The 23,263-nt window shown below is 46.6% G+C and overlaps 1 protein-coding gene across 1 annotated transcript; it reads right to left on the minus strand.

Annotated features, from left to right (window-relative positions):
* Window positions 1-7,510: 7,510 nt before the first annotated feature.
* GTPBP3 (GTP binding protein 3, mitochondrial) lies at window positions 7,511-23,014 on the minus strand. The gene is made up of 9 exons (XM_081895668.1): window positions 22,790-23,014; window positions 19,997-20,220; window positions 17,780-17,866; window positions 15,366-15,568; window positions 14,506-14,578; window positions 12,934-13,077; window positions 11,643-11,808; window positions 9,359-9,649; window positions 7,511-8,401 (listed from the first exon to the last, which is right to left on the minus strand). Exons 1-9 carry the CDS (start codon window positions 22,855-22,857, stop codon window positions 8,170-8,172), a joined length of 1,488 nt encoding a protein of 495 aa, XP_081751794.1. The 5' UTR covers window positions 22,858-23,014; the 3' UTR covers window positions 7,511-8,169.
* Window positions 23,015-23,263: the final 249 nt, after the last annotated feature.

Raw genomic sequence — 23,263 nt, forward strand, 5'->3', positions numbered from 1 at the left:
CATCAAGCATTTTGTTCAGAATATAGGGCTCATTTGTTCTTGCAACCACCGATAAAAACTTTGCCACTGCTAACGTTCTGGCTTTTGTCCGGTCTTCCAGTAGGAACCTGACATAGTGAGCCTCTGATTTTCCCGGGAAAGGTACCAGCTAGGGTAGTATCAGTTCAGCCCTGGCTTGCTCATATTTTGCACAGTGCAACAAAATATGATTTATGGAATCGATGTCTTGAGCACACGAGCAAAGTCTGTCCTGGTAGGGAACTCCTCTCAACCTGCCAGCCAACACTGCAGAAGGAAAGACGTTTAGTCTGGCTTTGGTGAAAAGCCTTCGATACTTAGGTACTGTCAGGTTTTTGATGTAAGATGTTAACTCAAAGACATACCCATATTGAACTCCTGCTGCCAGCAGACTACAGACTGCGTGTGACCGAGATCGCAAGTCACTGTGTGCATTGTCCCATAATCTTTGCTTTAAAACCTTTTGGGCGCCTTCATAACTCAGGTAATACACTTGGGGGGAAGACAGACCAATAGAAGTGGCTTTTTTACCCATGGTTTTCTGCCATTTGCTGACAAATTCTTCATTGGTCAGATGTTGGTACAGATACTGAAACATATATATATATTATTAAATTTTGTTGAACAAGAAAAACCTTAAAATACATACGTACAATACCGACTACATTCAATGAATTGTAGAGATTGTAAAGAGTATAAATAGATAAAAGAACATTATGTTTGCTGACTGGGAACAGTTGTGGACCACCAGTATGAAATTTACGGCATGTAATGCCTTAAAAGAAAATATTATGAAAATGATTTATAGGTGGTACATGACCCCAGTCAAGCTTGCAAAAATTTACCACTTGCCTGATAATAAATGCTGGAAATGTAAAGAAACTGAAGGTACATTCTTTCACCTCTGGTGGACATGCCCAAAGATTAAGGCTTTCTGGGAAATGGCATATAATGAAATGAAAAAGGTATTTAAATATACCTTCCTGAAGAAACCAGAGGGCTTTCTCTTGGGTATTGTCGGCCAATTGCTGCCAAAGAAGGATAGAACATTCTTTATGTATGCTACAACAGCAGCAAGAATTCTCATCGCAAAGTATTGGAAGACACAAGATCTACCCACCCGGGAAGAATGGCAGATGAAGGTGATGGACTATATGGGACTGGCAGAAATGACTGGCAGAATCCGAGACCAGGAAAAAGAGACGGCGGAAGAAGATTGGAAGAAATTTAAGGATTATTTTAGGAAACATTGCAAAATCAATGAATGTTAGAATGACGTTGGTTTAGAAATTAAGCGGTTTTCAGCTGTAATGATTAAGTAAAAAGAAAAGAAAGGCTAAAAATCAAATGAAAAATAAGGGAGAGGATTTGCTGAATTAATAATTAGAAACTGGAATACAGAAAGGGGAGGTATGAGGAGGTCGGGGAAGAAATTAAGGGACTGAAATTATACTTGTTTTTGTTTGTGTTTTGTTTGTATTATTGTTTTGTTCTTATATAATTTTTGAAATTTCAATAAATATCTTTTAAAAAAATAGATAAAAGAACAGAATAAAAAGGAGAGAGAAGAAAAAGAGATGAGCGTGTGAATAGAAAAAGAACATAATTCTATCTGATGTGCGAATCAGTGAAGAAATGTCCGACTAAGCCCATTGTACTGATTTGCAATTAAACTACTATTTACAGTTACATAAAGTTTTTTTTCTATGACTTAATTTGACATTTTCCAACAAATATTTTATATTGCATGGCTCATTCTGTATGTATCTGCCAGGAAGCTTTTATTGTGACAGTAGCCTTTGAGATATTCCTTAATTATTATCCATTCCTTATGAACTTCTTGTGTTGAGTTTCCTCTCACTGCTCCCCTTCTCCTTGCTAATTGTAAATACTCAATTAATTTGGCTTGCCACTCGATCTTTGAAGGGATGCTTTCGCTCTTCCGATTTCTTGCTATTAGAATCCTTGCTGCAGTTGATGCAGCTAAACGTCTTTTTAATTTTTACTGTCATAAGTCCTAATAGAAACGCCTCAGGTTTTTTAAGGAATGGGATCTTAAACATTTTCTTTAACTTGTTATAAATGATATCCCAAAAATCTTTGATCCTTTCACACTCATACCTCGTGTTACAGACGCTTCAGTTTGCGTGTTTTTTTCGGGTTGTGGACCACCAAAACCAAGAAGCACCTGAACGGGTTACTTCTGGGTTTCGGCGGCCGCGCATGCGCAGAAACGCTAAATTGCACTTTGTGCATGCGCAGAAGCACCGAATCGCAACCCAAGTGTGCACAGATGCGGGTTGCAAATGTGCATCCCGCACGAATCACGTCCGCAACCCGACCGTCCACTGTAATATATAAGCTTTCTGAGAGGAGCACCCCTCAGAGCCAATGGGAGACTGCGTCAGAGGCAGAGAGCCAATCAGAACACAGGTCTCCCAAAGTCCCGGCCTCCGTGCTCTGAGGAGAGAGAGATAATTCTGAGGGAATATGGCTTTTCCCCTCAGGAGAATGCCAGAGTTGTGGGTAGATTAAGGAGGTTGAATATTCAAATTGAGAATCATATGTCCAGTCCAGTTTAAGTGAGATAAAGACATCACTACAAAAAAAAATAAACAATCATAATAGTGAACCAATGATGTAGAGATGGCACATCCATTTTTTTTTTATTTTTAAGTATATTTGAAAGTGTTGCACCAAACAGGACTCGTTTCCCTTCTTTAAATAACCCCCTTCCTTAAATTGGTGAGGTAAAATGTCTGAAATCCTCTTTTTTTTAAAAAAAAAAAAGTACCTTTCATTCTGTTCATTCCAAGATAGGATGTGTCACCTTTTAGTAATTTTGTTTTGTCATTTTCCCTCTTTCAATAACTCCCCTCCTTAAAATCGTGAGGTGAAATTTATTAAAACCTTTTTTTTTAAAAAAATGTCTTTCAAATGGGAAAGGCATTCTGCTCATTCTGGGATAACCTTTTAATATTTTTGTTTGCCATTTCCCCTCTTTTAATAACCCCCCCCCCTCCATAAAATGGTGAGGTAAAATGTGGAACGTAACATTTGCGGCTATTGAAATTCATCTTGTTCGTTTTGGCCCAGTTCTCCCAATATGCAACAAAGGTGAAAAATAAAAATATTTTATTTCAGCGAACAATGTAGATTAGCCTTTTATTCTGGGGGAAATTGGATGCTTTTAAGACTGCATGAGAAAAAGGCTCATTCTTTTTGGCAGCAAAATGCAGGGATCTTATTTAGTCAAGATGGGCAGAAAAATTACTAAGTCCTATGATATCCTTTTGCAGTGTTTTCCCCGCTGCACCTTTCCCCACTCCAGTTGAAGCCAAATAAAACATAATTTTCAGGCACAATATGCAACAATGTTGCAAGTTTTTAGTGAAATGTGTGTGTGAAAACATTTTCAACACTGATAACAACATTTCAAAAGCCGTTTCTCAAACTTGAAAAGAGAACAGTCAACCATCATCTGTAATTTGCTTCAGCTGAAAAGCTATGATAAGGCACTGCCTCTTATGTGGAGGGGTAGAAAATAAATATATATAAATCCGTCGTCAGACATAAATCTCAGTTCTCAAAATAAACATCTGCCTCAATATAGAACTTCTCGTAACTATTTTGTTAAAACATCATCCTGTTTCCTGCCCAGCATAAAATGCATAAACACTATTTTAACGAGCCTTTTAAAGTCTTTTAAATGTATGAAATCTGGAACATCAGTTGTTATTTAGTCGTTTAGTCGTGTCCGCCTCTTTGTGACCCCCTGGACCGGAGCACGCCAGGCACTCCTGTCTTCCACTGCCTCCCGCAGTTTGGTCAAACTCATGCTGGCAGCTTCGAGAACACTGTCCCACCACCTCGTCCTCTGTCGCCCCCTTCTCCTTGTGCCTCCATCTTTCCCAATATCAGGGTCTTTTCCAGGGAGTCTTCTCTTCTCCTGATGTGGCCAAAGTCTTGGAGCCTCAGCTTCAGGACCTGTCCTTCCAGTGAGCACTCAGGGCTGATTTCCTTCCGAATGGAGAGGTTGGATCTTCTTGCAGTCCATGGGACTCTCCAGAGTCTCCTCCAGCACCATAATTCAAAAGCATCCATTCTCCGGCAATCAGCCTTCTTTATGGTCCAGCTCTCACTTCCATACATCTCTACTGGGAAAACCATAGCTTGAACTATATGGACCAACTATATGGATGTCTCTTTTTAAGATGCTGTTTAGGTTTGTCATCACTTTTCTCCCAAGAAGGAGGAATCTTTTAATTTTGTGACTTCTGTCACCACCTGCAGTGATCATGGAGCCCAAGAAAGTAAAATCTCTCACTGCCTCCATTTCTTCCCCTTCTATTTGCCAAGAGGTGATGGGCCCAGTGGCCATGATCTTCGTTTTTTTGATGTTGAGCTTCAAACCATATTTTGCACTCTCCTCTTCCACCCTCATTAAAAGGTTCTTTAATTCCTCCTCACTTTCTGCCATCAATGTTGTGTCATCTGCATATCTGAGGTTGTTGATATTTCTTCCGGCAATCTTAATTCCGGCTAGGGATTCATCCAGCCCAGCCTTTCACGTGATGAATTCTGCATATAAGACCAAATTGCAAACATGCTCTGGATTATGGAGAAAGCTAGAGAGTTCCAGAAAGACATCTACTTCTGCTTCATTGACTATGCAAAAGCCTTTGACTGTGTCGACCACAGCAAACTATGGCAAGTTCTTAAAGAAATGGGAGTGCCTGATCACCTCATCTGTCTCCTGAGAAATCTCTATGTGGGACAAGAAGCTACAGTCAGAATTGGAAATGGAACAACTGATGGGTTCAAAAATTGGAACATCAGTGCTCTGCCCCAAACATTGCTTTCCCTCTGCAAAATCCTGCCCCCTGGCAGGACAGCTCTGTCACTATCCCATCCATTGACAAGAGTCTCAAGATCCCAAAATCTAATCAAGATGTTTTATAGATGGTACTGAACACCTACCAAAATAGCTAAAATGTAGAAGACAAAAATAGCTAAAATGTAGAAGACATTACAGGAGCCAGCCTCTAGTACTAAAAGAGCGTTAGAATTAATTTCTGACTTTGGTCGGGTGGCGGGATTCAAGCTGAATAAACAAAAAACTAAAGTTTTAGCAAAAAACTTGACAACTACTGAAATAGAGGAGTTCAGAAAAGAAACAGAACTAAATGTGGTTAAAAAAGTAAAGTACTTAGGGGTGCACCTGACCTCCAAAAATTTGAATTTGTTTAAGGACAATTATGAGAAATGTTGGTCAGAGATCAAAAGAGACTTGGAAACATGGTCAAGACTGAAACTTTCCTTGTTGGGCAGAATAGCTGCTATAAAGATGAATGTTTTGCCGAAAATGCTATTTTTGTTTCAGGCCCTCCAGATCGTGGATAAGGTGGAATGTTTTGGAAAATGGCAGAGGGATATATCTAAATTTGTCTGGCAGGGCAAAAAGCCCCGAATAAAGTTTAAAATACTAACAGATGCGAAAGAAAGAGGGGGGTTTGCCCTGCCGGACTTGAAGTTATATTATGAATCTGCAGCCCTCTGCTGGTTGAAGGATTGGATTTTGTTGGAGAACACCGATGTCCTCGACCTGGAGGGATTTGATAATGCTTTTGGGTGGCATGCATATTTGTGGTACGACAAGGTTAAAGTTCATAAATCGTTCAAAAACCATATTGTCAGAAGGGCAATTTTTACGGTCTGGTCAAAATATAAAGACTTATTGGAGAGTAAAACTCCGAGGTGGCTCTCACCGATGGAGGCCAAAGCACGTAAAAGACTCAATATGGAGGCCCATTGGCCTAAATATTGGGAAATAATTGAAAAAAATTGGAGATAAATGGAGGTTGCAGAGTATGGAAAAGTTAAAAAACAAGGTGCGAGATTGGTTGCATTATGCTCAAATCCAGGAAGTTTTTAAAGCGGACAAAAAAGTGGGTTTCCAGGAGGAAAAATCGAAACTAGAGACAGAGTTGCTTGAGCCAAAATCTAAGTTAATTTCGAGAATGTACAACTTGCTGCTTAAGTGGAATACACAGGATGAGATTGTTAAATCCTCCATGATAAAGTGGGCGCAGGACTTGGGGCACAACATTATGTTTGAAGACTGGGAAAGGTTATGGAACACCGGAATGAAATTCACGGCATGTAGTGCCCTGAAGGAAAATATTATGAAAATGACATACCGGTGGTACATGACCCCAGTCAAGCTTGCAAAGATATATCACCTGTCTGATAATAAATGTTGGAAATGTAAAGAGGAGGAAGGGACATTTCTACACCTCTGGTGGACCTGCCCGAAGGTGAAGGCCTTCTGGGAGATGATACATAATGAACTAAAAAAGGTGCTTAGACTCACCTTACCCAAGAAACCGGAGGCCTTCCTCCTGGGCATGGTAGACCAGAGGGTGGCTAAGAAAGATAGAACTTTCTTTATGTACGCTACTACAGCAGCAAGGATCTTGATGGCAAAGCACTGGAAGACACAAAATCTACCCACACTGGAAGAATGGCAGACGCAGCTGATGGATTATATGGAACTGGCTGAAATGACTGGCAGAATTCGAGACTCGGGAGAAGAAGAAACGGAGGAAGATTGGGAAAAATTTAAGGACTATTTGAAAAAGCATTATAAGTTGTATGAATGTTAAAAAATGCTTCTCTCTAGGAAATTATAGCTTCAGTATCGGTAAATCTTTGAATTGGTAAATAAGGCACAACAAGACAGAAGTGGTGTAATGAAATAATTTTATTGTGTTGAAACTAAAAATTAATGGATTCGGATTGAAATGTTTAGAGACCAGATATCACGATAAAATGGAAGATATATTATTATGTTTAAAATAAGTCAACAAATTGCTGAGGTTTTGGTTTTACAGAGAATGCAGTGTCCGGAAGATGGGGGGAGTCCACTAGATTTATGGAAACATGTATTTGGAATTTGAATTTTGTATATTATAAACCTAATAAAAATTATATAAAAAAAAAATATGTAGAAGACAAAAACAAATCTCTGTTAGAGGTGTGGTAAAACAGAGGGGACACTTATACATGTTCGGTGGACCTGTGCAAAAATCAAAAAGCTTCTGGAACATAGTATATGACGAGCTTAAAAAAATGTTTAAGTATAACTTTATTAAAAAAATACAGAAGCTTTTCTGCTAGGGATAACGGACGCAGGTATAGGAAGAGAAGATCAGAAAATATTCCTCTATGCTGCAGGAGCGGCAAGGATCCTAACTGCTATAAACTGGAAAAAAAGTAATTGTGCCAACAAAAATGCAATGGCAAGACAAACTGTTAAAGAGTATATTGAACTGGCTGGATTAACAGAGGCAATTAGAGATCATACGAGACAAGAATTTCAAAAAGCATGGGGGAAATGCAGATAATACTTCACAAAACAGTGCCCTAAAATACATACCTGGACTTGTTTCGATTAATGTCTGCAGGAGGCTTTGTGGATATTTAAGTTATAATTAGAAGAATCTTAATAATTATTCATAAAGGAAACAGCTTATAAGAAGTAAATAAGGATGCCAGAAACAGGATAAAGGAAGTCTTTTATTTGGTTGTTTGTATTGCTGTATATTATGCTTGTTGTTTGTTATGTTTGTGTCTGAGGGGGTGGATTTCTTTGTTGGGGGGTGGGGGGTTTGTGTTATGTTGTAAATAAAATTTCCAATAAAAAATTATTTTTTAAGAAAAAGAGTCTCAAGGTCCCTTTGCCCCGGCCAAAATATACTTCGAACCGCAGAACCACCCCCAAGTGCGAGATAGCGCCATGCTCCAGTTGCACCCGCCTCCGAAAGGTGGGATAAGATGCTCTCTGTTTGCTTCCATCACTTAAAGGTAAAGGGTAAAGGGACCCCTGACCATTAGGTCCAGTGGTGGCCGACTCTGGGGCTGCGGCGTTCATCTCGCTTTATTGGCCGAGGGAGCTGGCGTATAGCTTCCGGGTCATGTGGCCAGCAGGACTAAGCCGCTTCTGGTGAACCAGAGCAGTGCACGGAAACGCTGTTTACCTTCCCACCGGAGTGGTACCTATTTATCTACTTGCACTGGTGTGCTTTCGAACTGCTAGGTTGGCAGGAGAAGGGACCGAGCGACGGGAGCTCACCCCGTCGCGTCACTCCATCACTTGCCGATGCAAAAATCCCTGAAGATGAGCTCCAGGATCTCTTCAGACCCCACCTGTCCCGTCAGACGTCCCAGCAGTCGCCGGGCTTGCCGCAATTCCTCCGCGGCCAGAGCAAGATCCACGGCCCGGTAGTGGCCAAAGCGCCCTAGGGCCTCTAGGCATTTGGCTAAGCTGAGCTGGTGGCGAGCTTGCGTGGGGCTGGGGGAGCCTGCGAGAGGGTCGCCGCACCTGGAGGGCAAGAAGAGACATTTACTGTGGTTAGGTAAAAGGCTTTATATGTACAGTGATAACTCAGGTTACAGAGGCTTCAGGTTACAGACTCCGCTAACCCAGAAATAGTGCTTCAGGTTAAGAACTTTGCTTCAGGATGAGAACAGAAATCGTGCTCTGGTAGCGCAGCAGCAGCAGGAGGCCCCATTAGCTAAAGTGGTGCTTCAGGTTAAGAACAGTTTCAGGTTACGTACGGACTTCTGGAACGAATTAAGTACTTAACCCGATGTACCACTGTATAGGGGGAACTGCAAACCCAGGAAGCTGCCTTAAAAGGTAAAGGGACCCCTGACCATTATGTCCAGTCGTGGCCGACTCTGGGGTTGCGGCGCTCATCTCGCTTTATTGGCCGAGGGAGCCGGCGTACAGCCTCCGGGTCATGTGGCCAGCATGATGAAGCCGCTTCTGGCGAACCAGAACAGCGCACGGAAACACCGTTTACCTTCCCGCTGGAGCGGTACCTATTGATCTACTTGCACTTTGACGTGCTTTCAAACTGCTAGATTGGCAGGAGCAGGGACCGAGCAACGGGAGCTCACCCCGTCACCGCGGGGATTCGAACCACCAACCTTCTGATCAGCAACTCCTAGGCTCTGTGGTTTAATCCACAGCGCCACCTGCGTCCCTTGACTGGGTTTATTTATTTCAAAAAAAATTATTCGTTTTATATAAAAAACACAAACAGAAAAGACAAACAATACAAACAAATTCTTGTCATATCCTTATTTTCCAAACATTGTTAAGTAGGCTTCCACGACTGGACCTCTCCCTTTAAACCCAGTCAAAAGCACTGGTCTACTTAGTTCAGTGTTGCCAACACTGACCGACTGCAGCTCTCCAGAGTTGCAGGCAAGAGGGGCAAGCCCAGCCCAGCCCAGCCCACCCCTCATGGCTCCTTCCCTCCCGGGTTCTCACATGTCAGCCAGCTGCTTCCCCAACACGCTCAGGAAGGTAGAGATCCCTTCTCCCGTTTTGCAAGAAAGAAAGCAGGCCGGTGCCAGGTCCGAGTCGGCAAAGTTCGCCAGCAGATCCGCCCGTTCCTTGTCGCCAAGCAGGTCCATCTTGTTCAGAACCAGCAAGTATGGCCGGGTCCCTTTCAGATCGTCCGGCGGCAGGATGTCCAGCAAGGCAGGGACCAGTTGATTAGGCTTCTGGGCCACTTCTGCTGCATCCAGGATGGCAAGAACGAGGTCAGCAACCGCCACCCTGCAGGGAACAGAGAGCCAGTTAAAAGCTCCGTGCAAGAAAATACCGTATTTTTCGCTCTATAAGACTCAGTTTTCCCCTCCTAAAAAGAAGGGGAAATGTGTGTGCGTCTTATGGAGCGAATGCAGGCTGCGCGGCTATCCCAGAAGCCAGAACAGCAAGAGGGATTGCTGCTTTCACTGCGCAGCGATCCCTCTTGCTGTTCTGACTTCTGAGATTTAGAATATCTTTTTTCTTGTTTTCCTCCTCCAAAAACTAGGTGCGTCTTGTGGTCCGGTGCGTCTTATAGAGCGAAAAATACAGTATGTTTTACGGAATCGATGTCTTGAGCACACGAGCAAAATCTGTCCTGGTAGGGAACTCCTCTCAACCTGCCAGCCAACACTGCAGAAGGAAAGACGTTTAGTCTGGCTTTGGTGAAAAGCCTTCGATAATTTGGTACTGTCAGGTTTTTAATGTAAGATGTCAACTTAAAGACATGCCCATATTGTACTCCTACTGCCAGCGGACTACAGACTGTGTGTGATCAAGATTGCAAGTCACTGTGTGCATTATCCCATAATCTTTGCTTTAACATCTTTAGGGCGCCTTCATAACCCAGGTAATAAAGTTGGGGGGGGGGGTGACAGACCAATAGAGGTGGCTTTTCTGCCATTTGCTGACAAATTCCTCATTGGTCACATGTTGGTACAAACCCTTCCCTAGATCAAACACTGAAATCCTGAGCCAATGTTTTAGGGCATTCACCACCTTCTAACAGAAGTATGGAGTTGGGGACACAGTTGGGTATCTGCAGCAGAGATCGTAGAAATTTTGCCTGAAAGCCATCTAGCTTTGGCAGGTCCCCATTATGCCAGACATAAATGCTTGTTTAACCTGGAGGTGGGCTGTATGAATTGTGTATTGCTTTGTAACGATCTGTCGTGTCTCTGGACTGTAATAAAGGTTGATGATGATAAAAGCCTTAGCTCAGTGTTTCCTGAACTATGGTCTCCACCAGTCGTTGAACTACAACTCCCACCATTGCTATCTAGCAGGACCAGTGGTCAGGGATGTTGGGAGTTGTAGTCCAACGGCTGGAGACCCAAGTTTGAGAGGCACTACAGCTATTTCCCAAGATTTCCTCTGGAGCTCTTCTGCCTGTGAACTTTGACGCCATGGCTCAACATGTTTTACAATACAGCCATACCTTGGATACTGAATGCCTTGCAAGTCGAACGTTTGAGCTCCCAAACTCCGCAAAATGGAAGTGGCTGTTCTGGTTTGCAAACTATTTTTGGAAGCCGAACGTCTGACGGGGCTTCCATGACTTCCGATTGGCTGCAGGAAACACCGTTTACCTTCCCGCTGGAGTGGTACCTATTTATCTACTTGCACTTTGCCGTGCTTTCGAACTGCTAGGTTGGCAGGAGCAGGGACCGAGCAACGGGAGCTCACCCCGTCATTGCGGGGATTCAAACTGCCTACCTTCTGATTGGCAAATCCTAGGCTCTGTGGTTTAACCCACAGCGCCACCCACGTCCCAAACATTGCTTTGCTGTTCTCCTGCAGGCAACAATCCCTCTTATTCCCAATTATTGGTAGCTATGTGTCCAAGCTGACGAGAGCAGACAGCAATGGTCGCTTCGAAATTTGCAAGAGCTCAAGGGTAGAGCAGCTGATCCCAATCCACAAACACGTCTCCACATTCTGAAGCTCTGGAGAGCCACTGCCAGTGAGGGCAGACAATTCGACTCTGTATAAGAGAAGACTCCCTGGGAAAGACCCTGATGTTGGGAAAGATGGAGGGCGCAAGGAGAAGGGGACGACGGAGGATGAGATGGTGGGACAGTGTTCTTGAAGCTACCAGCATGAGTTTGACCAAACTGCGGGAGGCAGTGGAAGACAGGAGTGCCTGGTGTGCTCCGGTCCATGGGGTCACGAAGAGTCGGACATGACTAAACGACTACAACAACTGCTGCTGCTGCCGCCGCCGCTGCCTCTTCCCACTCACCTTTGCCGAGCCCTGTTCACTCCCTCCATCTCAACTGCATCACTGGTGTCCCGCAGCCCTGCCGTGTCGCTCAGCACCACAGGGAAACCGCCGATGTTCAGCGCCGCCTCCACCACATCCCGTGTGGTCCCCGCTATGGGGGAAACAATGGCTGCCGGCTTCTGACCTGAGGGAGGACCACAGTTGAATTAGGGAGGGAAGGTAGACTTTAGAGGCAATCACCGATACTCAGAAGGTGGGAAGAACACTGCAGCTGGATGAATAAGAAGAGGAGTTTGGATTTGATATCCTGCTTTATCACTACCCAAAGGAGTCTCAAAGCGGCTAACATTCTCCTTTCCCTTCCTCCCCCACAACAAGCACTCTGTGAGGTGAGTGGGGCTGAGAGACTTCAGAGAAGTGTGACTGGCCCAAGGTCACTCAGCAGCTGCAGGTGGAGGAGCGGGGAAGCGAACCCGGTTCACCAGATTACAAGTCCACAGCTCTTAACCACTACACCACACTGGCTTTCGGGCCACACTGGATCAGGCCAAAGGTGGCCCGTCCAGTCCAGCGGCCCGTCCAGTCTTCACAGCGGCCAACAAGATGCCCCTAATTATAGGAAGCCCCCAAACAGAACCTGAGTAAAAAAGGTAAAAGGTAAAGGACCCCTGGACGGTTAAGTCCAGTCAAAGGTGACTATGGGGTTGCGGCGCTCATCTCGCTTTTAGGCTGAGGGAGCCGGCGTTTGCCCACAGACAGCTTTCCGGGTCATGTAGCCAGCAGGACTAAAAAGCTTCTGGCACAACGGGACACTGTGACGGAAACCAGAGCGCATGGAAATGCCGTTTACCTTCCCGCCGCAATGGTACCTATTAATCTACTTGCCCCGGTGTGCTTTGGAATAGCTAGGTTGGCAGGAGCTGGGACGGAGCAACGGGAGCTCACTCCGTCGCGGAGAATCGAACCGCCAACCTTCTGATCGGCAAGCCCAAGAGGCTTGGTGGTTTAGACCACAGCGCCACCCACGTCCCACTGAACTTCCCTCCACTTGCGATTCTCAGCCACTGGTGTTCTTCAGAGGCATTTACGGTGTTGGCAAAAGCAACCGTATGAAGAGGGAGCAGAGGATTATAATTATAATTAATCCATCCAGAGAACCAGCAATTAGCATAATGATCTATAGCACAAAGGAGCCCAGGACGGCAAAGGTACAAAACAGCAGAATATAATTGAGGAGCCCCAACTTTTTTTCCCCATTCATGCCATGCCCAAAGAACTCCCGCCACCACCCAATGTCCATCCTGCTCACATAGGTGGTTGAGGAGGCTGCTTTTCCCAGCATTGGTGGGCCCTGCGATCACCACATGGACTCCATCCCTCAGCCTCTCGCCGCGGCGGCCATCTTGCAAGTGCTCCTGCATCTCCTTCTCCAACGCCTCAACGGCCTCTTCCACTGTGAAGAAGTCGGAAGGAAGAAATAAAAGACAGAGCCTCTCCGATTATGGCTATTGTCTCAAAACTGCACATTCCCCCCCAAAAAACTTCCCTTCCTGGCTTTCCAATGCTTTTCCTTCCTTCCCCCAGTCATGAGGACTAGCGCCTTTCACATTTTATTTTATTGATTTTCCAATAAAAAATATCCAATTAAATATCCAATCATAATACTTTAATTAAAAAAATAAAATAATAAAATAAAAAAAGATCAAATTATAGTACGAATTGTATTTATAAATTTCTTGGGTCAGGATATCTGGAGCATATCTCCACATCTTAGTTCTGCTTCTCTTTGTTGTTTCCGTATTTTCCACATCTCGATATTAAAGGTAAAGGGACCCCTGATCATTAGGTCCGTTCGCGGACGACTCTGGGGTTGCAGCGCTCATGTCGCTTTATTGGCCGAGGGAGCCGGCGTACAGCTTCCAGGTCATGTGGCCAGCAGAACTAAGCCGCTTCTGGCGAACCAGAGGAACGCACGGAAACGCCGTTTACCTTCCCGTCGGAGTGGTACCTATTGATCTACTTGCACTTTGACGTGCTTTCGAACTGCTAGGTTGGCAGGAGCAGGGACCAAGCAACGGGAGCTCACGTTGTTGTGGGGATTCGAACCGCCGACCTTCTGATCGGCAAGTCCTAGGCTCTGTGGTTTAACCCACAGCGCCACCCATGTCCCACCAAAAGACTAAAATAAAAAAGATCAAATTATAGCCCAAATTGTATTTATTAATTTTTTGGGGCTCCCCACGGTCTGGATCTCTGGAGCATAGTTCCGCATCTTAGTCCTGCTTCTCTTTGTTGTTTCCATATTTTCCACATCTCGATTTTAACGCTTGGTAATTTTTTTGTCTCTGGGTCCAGGATTCTCATTCATATCAAACACCATATACAGTGGTACCTTGGGTTACATAGACCTCAGGTTACAGACTCCGCCAACCCAGAAATAGTACCTCGGGTTAAGAACTTTGCTTCAGGATGAGAACAGAAATCACACAGCGGTAGCAGGAGGCCCCATCAGCTAAAGTGGTGCTTCAGGTTAAGAACAGTTTCAGGTTAAGAACGGACCTCCTGAACGAATTAAGTACATAACCTGAGGTACCACTGTACTTTAATCCACTGAATATAGCTTTCTTAATATAAAGTCTTTCCACCTGCCTTTTTATCAACTCAGCTTCGTCTGATTCCGGGATGTTGTCCAAATCTGTTATCTTTGATGGCGCAGCAACTCATTAATTGTCCATCCTTTTATTGTAAATGCAGGGTGGCATCCTTGCGAATGTAGCTGCGCTTTTGCCGCTGCCGTTGGGGCCAAACCGTTGAGAGGTCAACATTTATTTGGGCGTGGGAGGAAGGGTTCTAAGTGGGGTCTCCCCCATGGCAGGCTTACCTTGAGCAAGGACCCCCTCCTCAATGTTGTCGTCTTCGCTGAAGTCAATGTAGGCTTCAAGGTGGGCCAAGGCCTGCAGCAACAAAAAAAGGTAAGCAGCTCCTTTTATTGGTCAGAGAGGAGAGAGTAATTATGTAAAAAGGTAAAGGGAGCCCTGACCGTTAGGTCCAGTCAAAACCACTCTGGGGTTGCAGCACTCATCTCACTTTACTGGCCAGTGGCGTAGCGTGGGGGGTGCAGGAGGGGCCGGCCGCAACATCTGGGGGTTAGGGTCAGGGGGCACAAATCCACGGGTTAGGGGGCGCAAATCCACAGGTTAGGGGGCGCAAATTACTTGCCTTGCCCCGGGTGCTGACCAGTGGCGTAGCGTGGATTGTCAGCACCCGGGGCAAGGCAAGTAATTTGCACTCCCTAACCCGTGGATTTGCGCCCCCTAACCCTAACCCCCAGATGTTGTGCCCGGTGCAGCCGGGCCCCCCTGCACCCCCCACGCTACACCACTGGTGCTGACAACCCACGCTATGCCACTGTTACTGGCCAAGGGAGCCGGCGTACAGCTTCCAGGTATGTGGCCAGCAGGACTAAGCCGCTTCTGGCGAACCAGAGCAGCGCACGGAAACGTCGTTTACCTTCCCGCCGGAGTGGTACCTATTTATCTACTTGCACTTTGACGTGCTTTCGAACTGCTAGGTTGGCAGGAGCAGGGACCGAGCAACGGGAGCTCACCCTGTCATTGCGTGGATTCGAACCACCGACCTTCTGATTGGCAAGTCCTAGGCTCTGTGGTTTAGACCACAGCGCCACCCGCGTCCCAGTAAATGGCCCCAATTCCACCCAGTAAGTGACCCCAATTCCCTTGCCTTTGTGAGGGTGTTGCTCCAACGCCGGTAGAGGCGCCCCAAGTCCCCTTCCATCTGGCGGAGAGCCTGCCGGCGCTGGCTTTCCGTCTCGGCATGAATCAAGTCCCCTAGGCCTTCCGCTGCGGTCAAGTCCAGCTTGCCGTTCTGGAAGGCGCGTTTGGTGAACTCCCCGGGTTCGGCAAGGCGCAGGAGAGGGAGGCAGCCTGGAACCAAGAGAAGAGGCCTTCCTAATAAAAGCTTCTGGGAAACGATCTATAACAAACTGCAGAAACAGTTTAAAGTAACCTTTGCTAAAAAAAAACACACCAAAAGCTTTCTTACTAGGATTGATAGGAACTGAACTCCCTGAAGAATTAATGAATGAGAATGAATTTTATTATTACGGTCACAGACCAGTTCCGGCTCACTTACAATATCAGGAAAATCATAAAACACAATAGGAATACATTGAATTGCAACTGGGTATAACACAGACAATTCAGATATACAGTGGTACCTTGGGTTAAGTACTTAATTCGTTCCGGAGGTCCGTACTTCACCTGAAACTGTTCTTAACCTGAAGCACCACTTTAGCTAATGGGGCCTCCTGCTGCCGCCGCGCCGCCAGAGCACAATTTCTGTTCTCATCCTGAAGCAAAGTTCTTAACCTGAAGCACTATAACTGGGTTAGCGGATTCTGTAACCTGAAGCGTATGTAACCCGAGGTACCACTGTAGTGGCAGTTAAAAATATATATTAAATCTTGATCACTAAAATATAACTTAAAATTGTCATTTAAAACCTTAATAATTTTGGTAGTACAGCTTGTTCCCTAAGTTTCATGGCAGTCGCACAGAATTTGGCCACCCTTAGCGTGATCTCTAGATCCTTGTTCTCTACCAGGAGTTTTAGACATTGAAAACTCCCTGAAGAACAGAAGAAAATATTTATGTTTGCAACAACAGCCGCCCGGATATGGTTATCCCAAAGATGGAAGGAAGAAAAGATATTGACGAAAGAAAAATGGCAAATCAAGCAAATGGACTATGCAGAAATTAACGGCCAAAGCTCAGAGACTATAACAACGAGAAGTTTAAGAAAGAGTGGGAATCGTTTACTGTTTATGTGCAGAAATACTGCAAACAGGTTTGATACATTGGCAGGATTTTGAGTTAATGATTGCAACCAGTAGAAAATCAATGAGAGAAAATACTGGAAATAATAATTGGAAAAGTACCTATACTTACGTTCACCTCCGGTTACGTATACTTCGGGATACACAGACGGCAAACCTGGAAGTATTTTCCCTGGTTTTGCCACGCACACATGCGCAGAAGCACTCTACCACACCGCACCGCGCACAGAACAGGCACCTCCAATTGCGGAAACCCCAGGATCCGACTGGAGCTCCAGAACAGATCCCGTCCGCAACCGGAGGTACCACTGTATAAGTATGGAAATGCAGAAGAATTTGAATCATATATAAAGGAACCAGAAGAGGATATGGAGGGAAGTCTAGCGATTCAAAGAATATCAAAGAGAAGATTTGTGGTAATGTATTTGTATAAACGGCCACTGGTCCCACCACCTCCTGGCAAATAGAAGGGGAAGAAATGGAGGCAGTGAGAGATTTGACTTTCTTGGGCTCCATGATCACAGCAGATGGTGACAGCAGCCACAAAATTGAAAGACGCCTGCTTCTTGGGAGAAAAGCAATGACAAACCTAGACAGCATCTTAAAAAGTAGAGACATCACCTTGCCAACAAAGATCCGTATAGTAAAAGCTCTGGTTTTCCCAGTAGTGATGTATGGAAGTGAGAGCTGGACCATAAAGAAGGCTGATCGCTGAAGAACTGAAGCTTTTGAATTCTGGTGCTGGAGGAGACTCTTGAGAGTCCCATGGACTGCAAGAAGATCAAACCTCTCCATTCTGAATGAAATCAGCCCTGAGTGCTCACTGGAAGGACAGGTCGTGAAGCTGAGGCTCCAATACTTTGGCCACCTCATGAGAAGAGAAGACTCCCTGGAAAAGACCCTGATGTTGAGAAAGATGGAGGGCACAAGGAGAAGGGGACGACAGAGGACGAGATGGTGGGACAGTGTTCTCGAAGCGACCAGCATGAGTTTGACCAAACTGCGGGAGGCAGTGGAAGACAGGAGGGCCTGGCGTGCTCTGGTCCAGGGGGTCACGAAGAGTCGGACACAACTAAACGACTAAACAACAACATTTGTATAAATCTAGATCCGGTAGAAATGTGGGCCAATTTTTGTTTTCAATTGTGAAAACAAAATTAATTTAACTTAATTAACAAAATTAATTTAACTTTTTTTTTTTACAAAAATCAACAAGAGAAGAGGTCTTCAAAACAGGGTCCTTCAGCCCAAGCTACCCAGCCTAACAAAGTCAGCCTGGAACACAGGAAGGAAGACACACCCAAAGCCTTCAAGACACCGCTCACCACAGCCGGCCCTCCGTGGACATGGAACTCTGCGCTGTCTTCACCCGTGAAACTGCCCGGCCCTGAAAAACAACAAGAACACTGCGCTTGGGATTCATTAGTCCTTTGACGCCTGCTGCCCCGAAGTGCCCCATGAGAGGAAAAGGCAGGGCAGAACTTTAAACAATGATTACTATAATTGCCGCCCCGGGCAGAGAGGATGCAAAGAATTGCAAAGCGTCGTCATAAGAAGCTAAGAAGCCCATGTCAGGAGCCCGTCTACGCCAGTGGCCAAAATTGGGGAAACCTTTTGGGAAAAGTGCGTTTCTGAGGTTTGATGGCTCATAACACCTGATTGACTCTCTAAAATCTCATGCTCACTGGCTACTTTCAAATAAAGGAAAACTACTGCCTATCAACCTTAAGCAAGTTGTGCCTCCTTTTTCTGATTATTTGGCTATAGCTTTTGATAGAATTTATGGGGCGCGGATGGCGCTGTGGGTTAAACCACAAAGCCTAGGGCTTGCCGATCAGAAGGTCGGCGGTTCGAATCCCCGCAACGGGGTGAGCTCCCATTGCTCGGTCCCTGCTCCTGCCAACCTAGCAGTTCGAAAGCACGCCAGTGCAAGTAGATAAATAGGTACAGCTCCAGCGGGAAGGTAAACGGCGTTTCCGTGCGCTGCTCTGGTTCACCAGAAGCGGCTTAGTCCTGCTGGCCACATGACCCGGAAGCTGAACGTCGGCTCCCTCGGCCAGTAAAGCGAGATGAGCGCAGCAACCCCAGAGTCGGCCACGACTGGACCTAATGGTCAGGGGTACCTTTACCTGTACCTAACACCTGACTGGCTACATTCAAATGAAGAAAAGCTACTGCATATCAACCTTAACAAGTTGTGCTTCCTTTTCTGGTTATTTGGCTATAGCTTTTGACAGAATACAGATACCTGAACAAACTTTGCTGCATTACATTCTTCATTAAATTATCGTTCCATTGATACATAATTTTATGGTATCACTCCAAAAAGAGAGCGGTGCTATGAGCCATCAAAGCTATGTAATACACTTTTAAGCGGACCTTGCAATCATTCTCCGCGGCCCTTCTTTGTCTCTCTCCTCCATGAGACGTCCAGAGGGTGGGAACACGAGAACAGCGCCTTTCCTATGGTGGCTCCCCGCATGTGAAATGCTCTTTCCTGAAGCCTTCATTGCATATCTTTAGGTGCCGAGCAAACACATCCCTCTATAACCAGGCCTTTAGTCTTTATCTATCTGTGAGCTCCCGTTGCTCCGACCCAGCTCCTGCCAACCTAGCAGTTCGAAAGCACACCAGGGCAAGTAGATAAATAGGTACCACTGTGGCGGGAAGGAAAACGGTGTTTCTGTGTGCTCTGGTTTCCGTCACGGCGTCCAGAGCAGCACAAATGGCGAACCAGAGCAGCACATGGAAATGCCATTCACCTTCCCGCTGAAGTGGTACCTATTTATCTACTTGCACTTTGACGTGCTTTCGAACTGCTAGGTTGGCAGGAGCAGGGACCGAGCAACGGGAGCTCACCCTGTCATTGCGTGGATTCAAACCGCCTACCTTCTGATCGGCAAGTCCTAGGCTCTGTGGTTTAACCCACAGCGCCACCCACGTCCCTAAAATAACAGTATCAACATATAAAAGTTAAACAGAAATCCACTCAACAGTTACAATAATATCTAAACTATAATCAATAAAACTGTGGCAAGCCACAGTACATAAAACAATACAATAAACATTGAGAAGCAGAGACTGGAGGGTAGGGCAAGGCAGGTGGAAGGAGGCCTTGCCTGATGGAGTCTTTCCCCTCACCCTCACAGATACATTCAATAATAATAATAATTTATTATTTATACCCCGCACATCTGGCTGGGCCTCCCCAGCCACTCCGGGCGGCTTCCATAAAAACCAAAAATACAGTAAAATATCACACGTTAAAAACTTCCCTGAACAGGGCTGCCTTAAGATGTCTTCTGAATGTCAGGTAGTTGTTTATCGCTTTGACATCTGCTGGAAGGGCGTTCCACAGGGCGGGCGCCACCACCGAGAAGGCCCTCTGCCTGGTTCCCTGTAGCTTTGCTTCTCGCAATGAGGGAACCGCCAGAAGGCCCTCAGCGCTGGACCTCAGCGTCCGGGCAGAATGATGGGGGTGGAGATGCTCCAAGCGCAGGTGCCCAGATTTGCTCACCTGGGAACCACAAGACGAGGCCACGGTCCAGGGTTTCGGCAGACCGGGGGTCGCAGATCCGCCGCAGCGTGGCGACTCTTGGAGGAGGCACCTCCCCCCTCGTCAGGCGGACCAGGGCCATGCCGCTGGCCGGACCGCTGGTTCGAATCACGGCCACCCCGCATTTCCCGTGGCCCGAAGACAGCGCAAAGATGGTGTCCCTCTTCGCGGCTCGGCAACACGTCCTGCGGTGGAAGTAAATGGGACAAAGTGAGATGGTTGGCAAGTGTCAGAACTGTCAAGTAACAGCTGGATGGGGGCAAAGGGAGCCCATCTAGTCCAGCCTCCTGTTCTTACAGTACCAGGAGAAGCCCACCAGCTGGACCTGAGTGCAAGAGCAGCAACTCTCCCCCAGTTGTGATTTTCAGCAACTGGTATCCAGAAACATTTACTGCCTATAACAGTAGAGACATCCATTGCAGCTGGAGCGTCTTTTCCGCCATGGATTTCTCTGCTCCTCTTAAAAAGGCATATTTAATCAATTTTATTTATTTATTTATTTATTCATACATACATACATAAAGGTAAAGAGACCCCTGACCATTAGGTCCAGTCTTGACTGACTCTGGGGTTGCAGCGCTCATCTCGCTTTATTGGCCGAGGGAGCCGGCGTACAGCTTCCAGGTCACGTGGCCAGCAGGACTAAGCCGCTTCTGGCAAACCAGAGCAGTGCACAGAAATGCTGTTTACCTTCCCACTGGAGTGGTACCTATTTATCTACTTGCACTTTGACGTGCTTTCGAACGGCTAGGTTGGCAGGAGCAGGGGCCGAGCAACGGGAGCTCACCCCGTCATCGCGGGGATTCGAACCGCCAACCTTCTGATCGGCAAGTCCTAGGCTCTGTGGTTTAACCCACAGCACCACCCACGTCACTACATACATACATACATACATATCCCACCCATCCGGCTGGGCTGCCCCAGCCACTCTGGGCGGCCTCCAACACGTATAAAAACATCAAACATGAACAGTAACAGCCTGATCCAATACAAAAAGTAACAAGAACTTTAAAATAAACAACAAGGCAACATTCGGCAACAAATTTTTACTGAATTCATACCTTGGCCTTCCTCCTAAAGAAGCCATGGGGTGGCAAATAGGTAATAGAACTCAAAAACCAAATGCCAAACATTATAAAGCAGTTTTACGATTCTGAAAACCAACTCAAAGAAGTTAATAGTTTGCAACATTCTAAGACTGTATTAAGGGACGCGGGTGGTGCTGTGGGTTAAACCACAGAGCCTAGGGCTTGCTGATCAGAAGGTCGGCGGTTTGAATCCCCGCGACAGGGTGAGCTCCCGTTGCTCGGTCCCTGCTCCTGCCAACCTAGCAGTTCGAAAGCACCTCAAAGTGCAAGTAGATAAATAGGTACCACTCTGGCGGGAAGGTAAACGGTGTTTCCGTGCGCTGCTCTGGTTCGCCAGAAGCGGCTTAGTCATGCTGGCCACATGACCCAAAAGCTGTATGCCGGCTCCCTCAGCCAGTAAAGCGAGATGAGCGCCGCAACCTCTGAGTCGGCCACGACTGGACCTAATGGTCAGGGGTACCTTTACCTTCACAGCCGGTCTTAAAGCATTCTTCAGCTGGATAGCTCAGTCATTTAGAGCGTGGTGTGTGTGGCAGTGAGCGCCCTGTTGCAACAGTTTAATAAAGATCAGGGTCACTCGCTGCTTTGCTTCTCAATATTCTCTGGTTGGCCTCTGTTATTTTTCTTCTACCGATAGAGAACCTACATAAGGACTCTATAAGGGCTCTTGGGTACCACATAAGGGAAAAGGAGCAGTTTTTCTTATAACAGGGGGTTGAATTCTGGTGCTGGAGGAGACTCTGGAGAGTCCCATGGAGTGCAAGAAGATCCAACCTCTCCATTCTGAAGGAAATCAGCCCTGAGTGCTCACTGGAAGGACAGATCCTGAAGCTGAGGCTCCAAGACTTTGGCCACCTCATGAGAAGAGAAGACTCCCTGGAAAAGACCCTGATGTTGGGAAAGATGGAGGGTGCAAGGAGAAGGGGACAACGGAGGACGAGATGGTGGGACAGTGTTCTCGAAGCTACCAGCATGAGTTTGACCAAACTGTGGGAGGCAGTGGAAGACAGGAGTGCCTGGCGTGCTCTGGTCCAGGGGGTCACAAAGAGTTGGACACAACTAAACAACAACAACATTTTTCTCCTACCGATAGAGAACCTACAAAAGGACTCTATATGGGCTCTTGGGTACCCCATAAGGGAAAAGGAGCAGTTTTTCTTATAACAGGGGGTTAGGGAATGCAGATCCTGAAGCTGGGGCTCCAAGACTTTGGCCACCTCATGAGAAGAGAAGACTCCCTGGAAAAGACCCTGATGCTGGGAAAGATTGAGGGCACAAGGAGAAGGGGACGACAGAGGACGAGATGGTGGGACAGTGTTCTCGAAGCTACCAGCATGAGTTTGACCAAACTGCGGGAGGCAGTGGAGGACAGGAGGGCCTGGCGTCCTCTGGTCCAGGGGGTCATAAAGAGGCCGACACGACTAAACGACTCAACAACAACAAGGAAACGCAACCACTGGCAATTGCTGCGCCTGGAGAAAGCTACTTTCTGCGCGCACACCCACCCAGTGGCGTAACGTGGGTTGTCAGCACCCGGGGCAAGGCAAGTAATTTGCACCCCCTAACCCGTGGATTTGCGCCCCCTAACCCTAACCCCCAGATGTTGCGGCCGGCCCCCCCTGCACCCCCCACGCTACGCCACTGCACCCACCCACAGCCACCTTACCTGCAGAACACCTTGGAGGTGCCAGGATTCCTCGCAAACCACAGCCCCCCCTGCAAGGCACTCCACATGACCCTCCAGCAAGTCACTGGTGCAAAGCCCCGCCTCCCACAAGCACGCTTGCCCCCTTCCCAGGCTCCATCCTGCGCGCAACCTATTGCATGAATGAGCGCAGCCTTTTGCAAGCTCCCTTTGCCAGCACGGCAGTGACGCACGCTTTCGGCTTCAAACTGCGGGCGGCGTGGGTGCGCCCTTCTGCGACGCGATTGGTGGATGCGGGAAAGGGGCGGGGGGAATGGAACGGAGAGGGAAGGAGGGAGGGGCTTAGCGAGAGGGGCGGGGCCTCGAGCCTTTTTTTTCCCTGCTATTGCTGCCGCCGCAGAGACTTTAGGTTTAAAATTGCACGGCTTTGAAGCTTGGTTAAAGTTTTCCTTTCCAAGCGGCGACTGATCCCTAAGCGAGATAATGGTGGAAACT

The sequence above is a fragment of the Podarcis melisellensis genome, assembly GCF_964234715.1.
Source record: "Podarcis melisellensis genome assembly, chromosome: 18".
Lineage (NCBI taxonomy): Eukaryota > Metazoa > Chordata > Lepidosauria > Squamata > Lacertidae > Podarcis > Podarcis melisellensis.

What these genes read in the sequence shown, in the direction of transcription:
- GTPBP3 (XM_081895668.1), bottom strand. Translation starts at nt 22,857, where the DNA reads ATGTGGAGTGCCTTGCAGGGGGGGCTGTGGTTTGCGAGGAATCCTGGC. An exon ending in ACCTCCAAGGTGTTCTGCAG is followed by an intron (nt 20,221 to 22,789) that starts GTAAGGTGGCTG and finishes CTTCCACCGCAG; the next exon opens with GACGTGTTGCCGAGCCGCGA. An exon ending in GGGAAGCAGCTGGCTGACAT is followed by an intron (nt 8,402 to 9,358) that starts GTGAGAACCCGG and finishes CTTGCCCTCCAG; the next exon opens with GTGCGGCGACCCTCTCGCAG.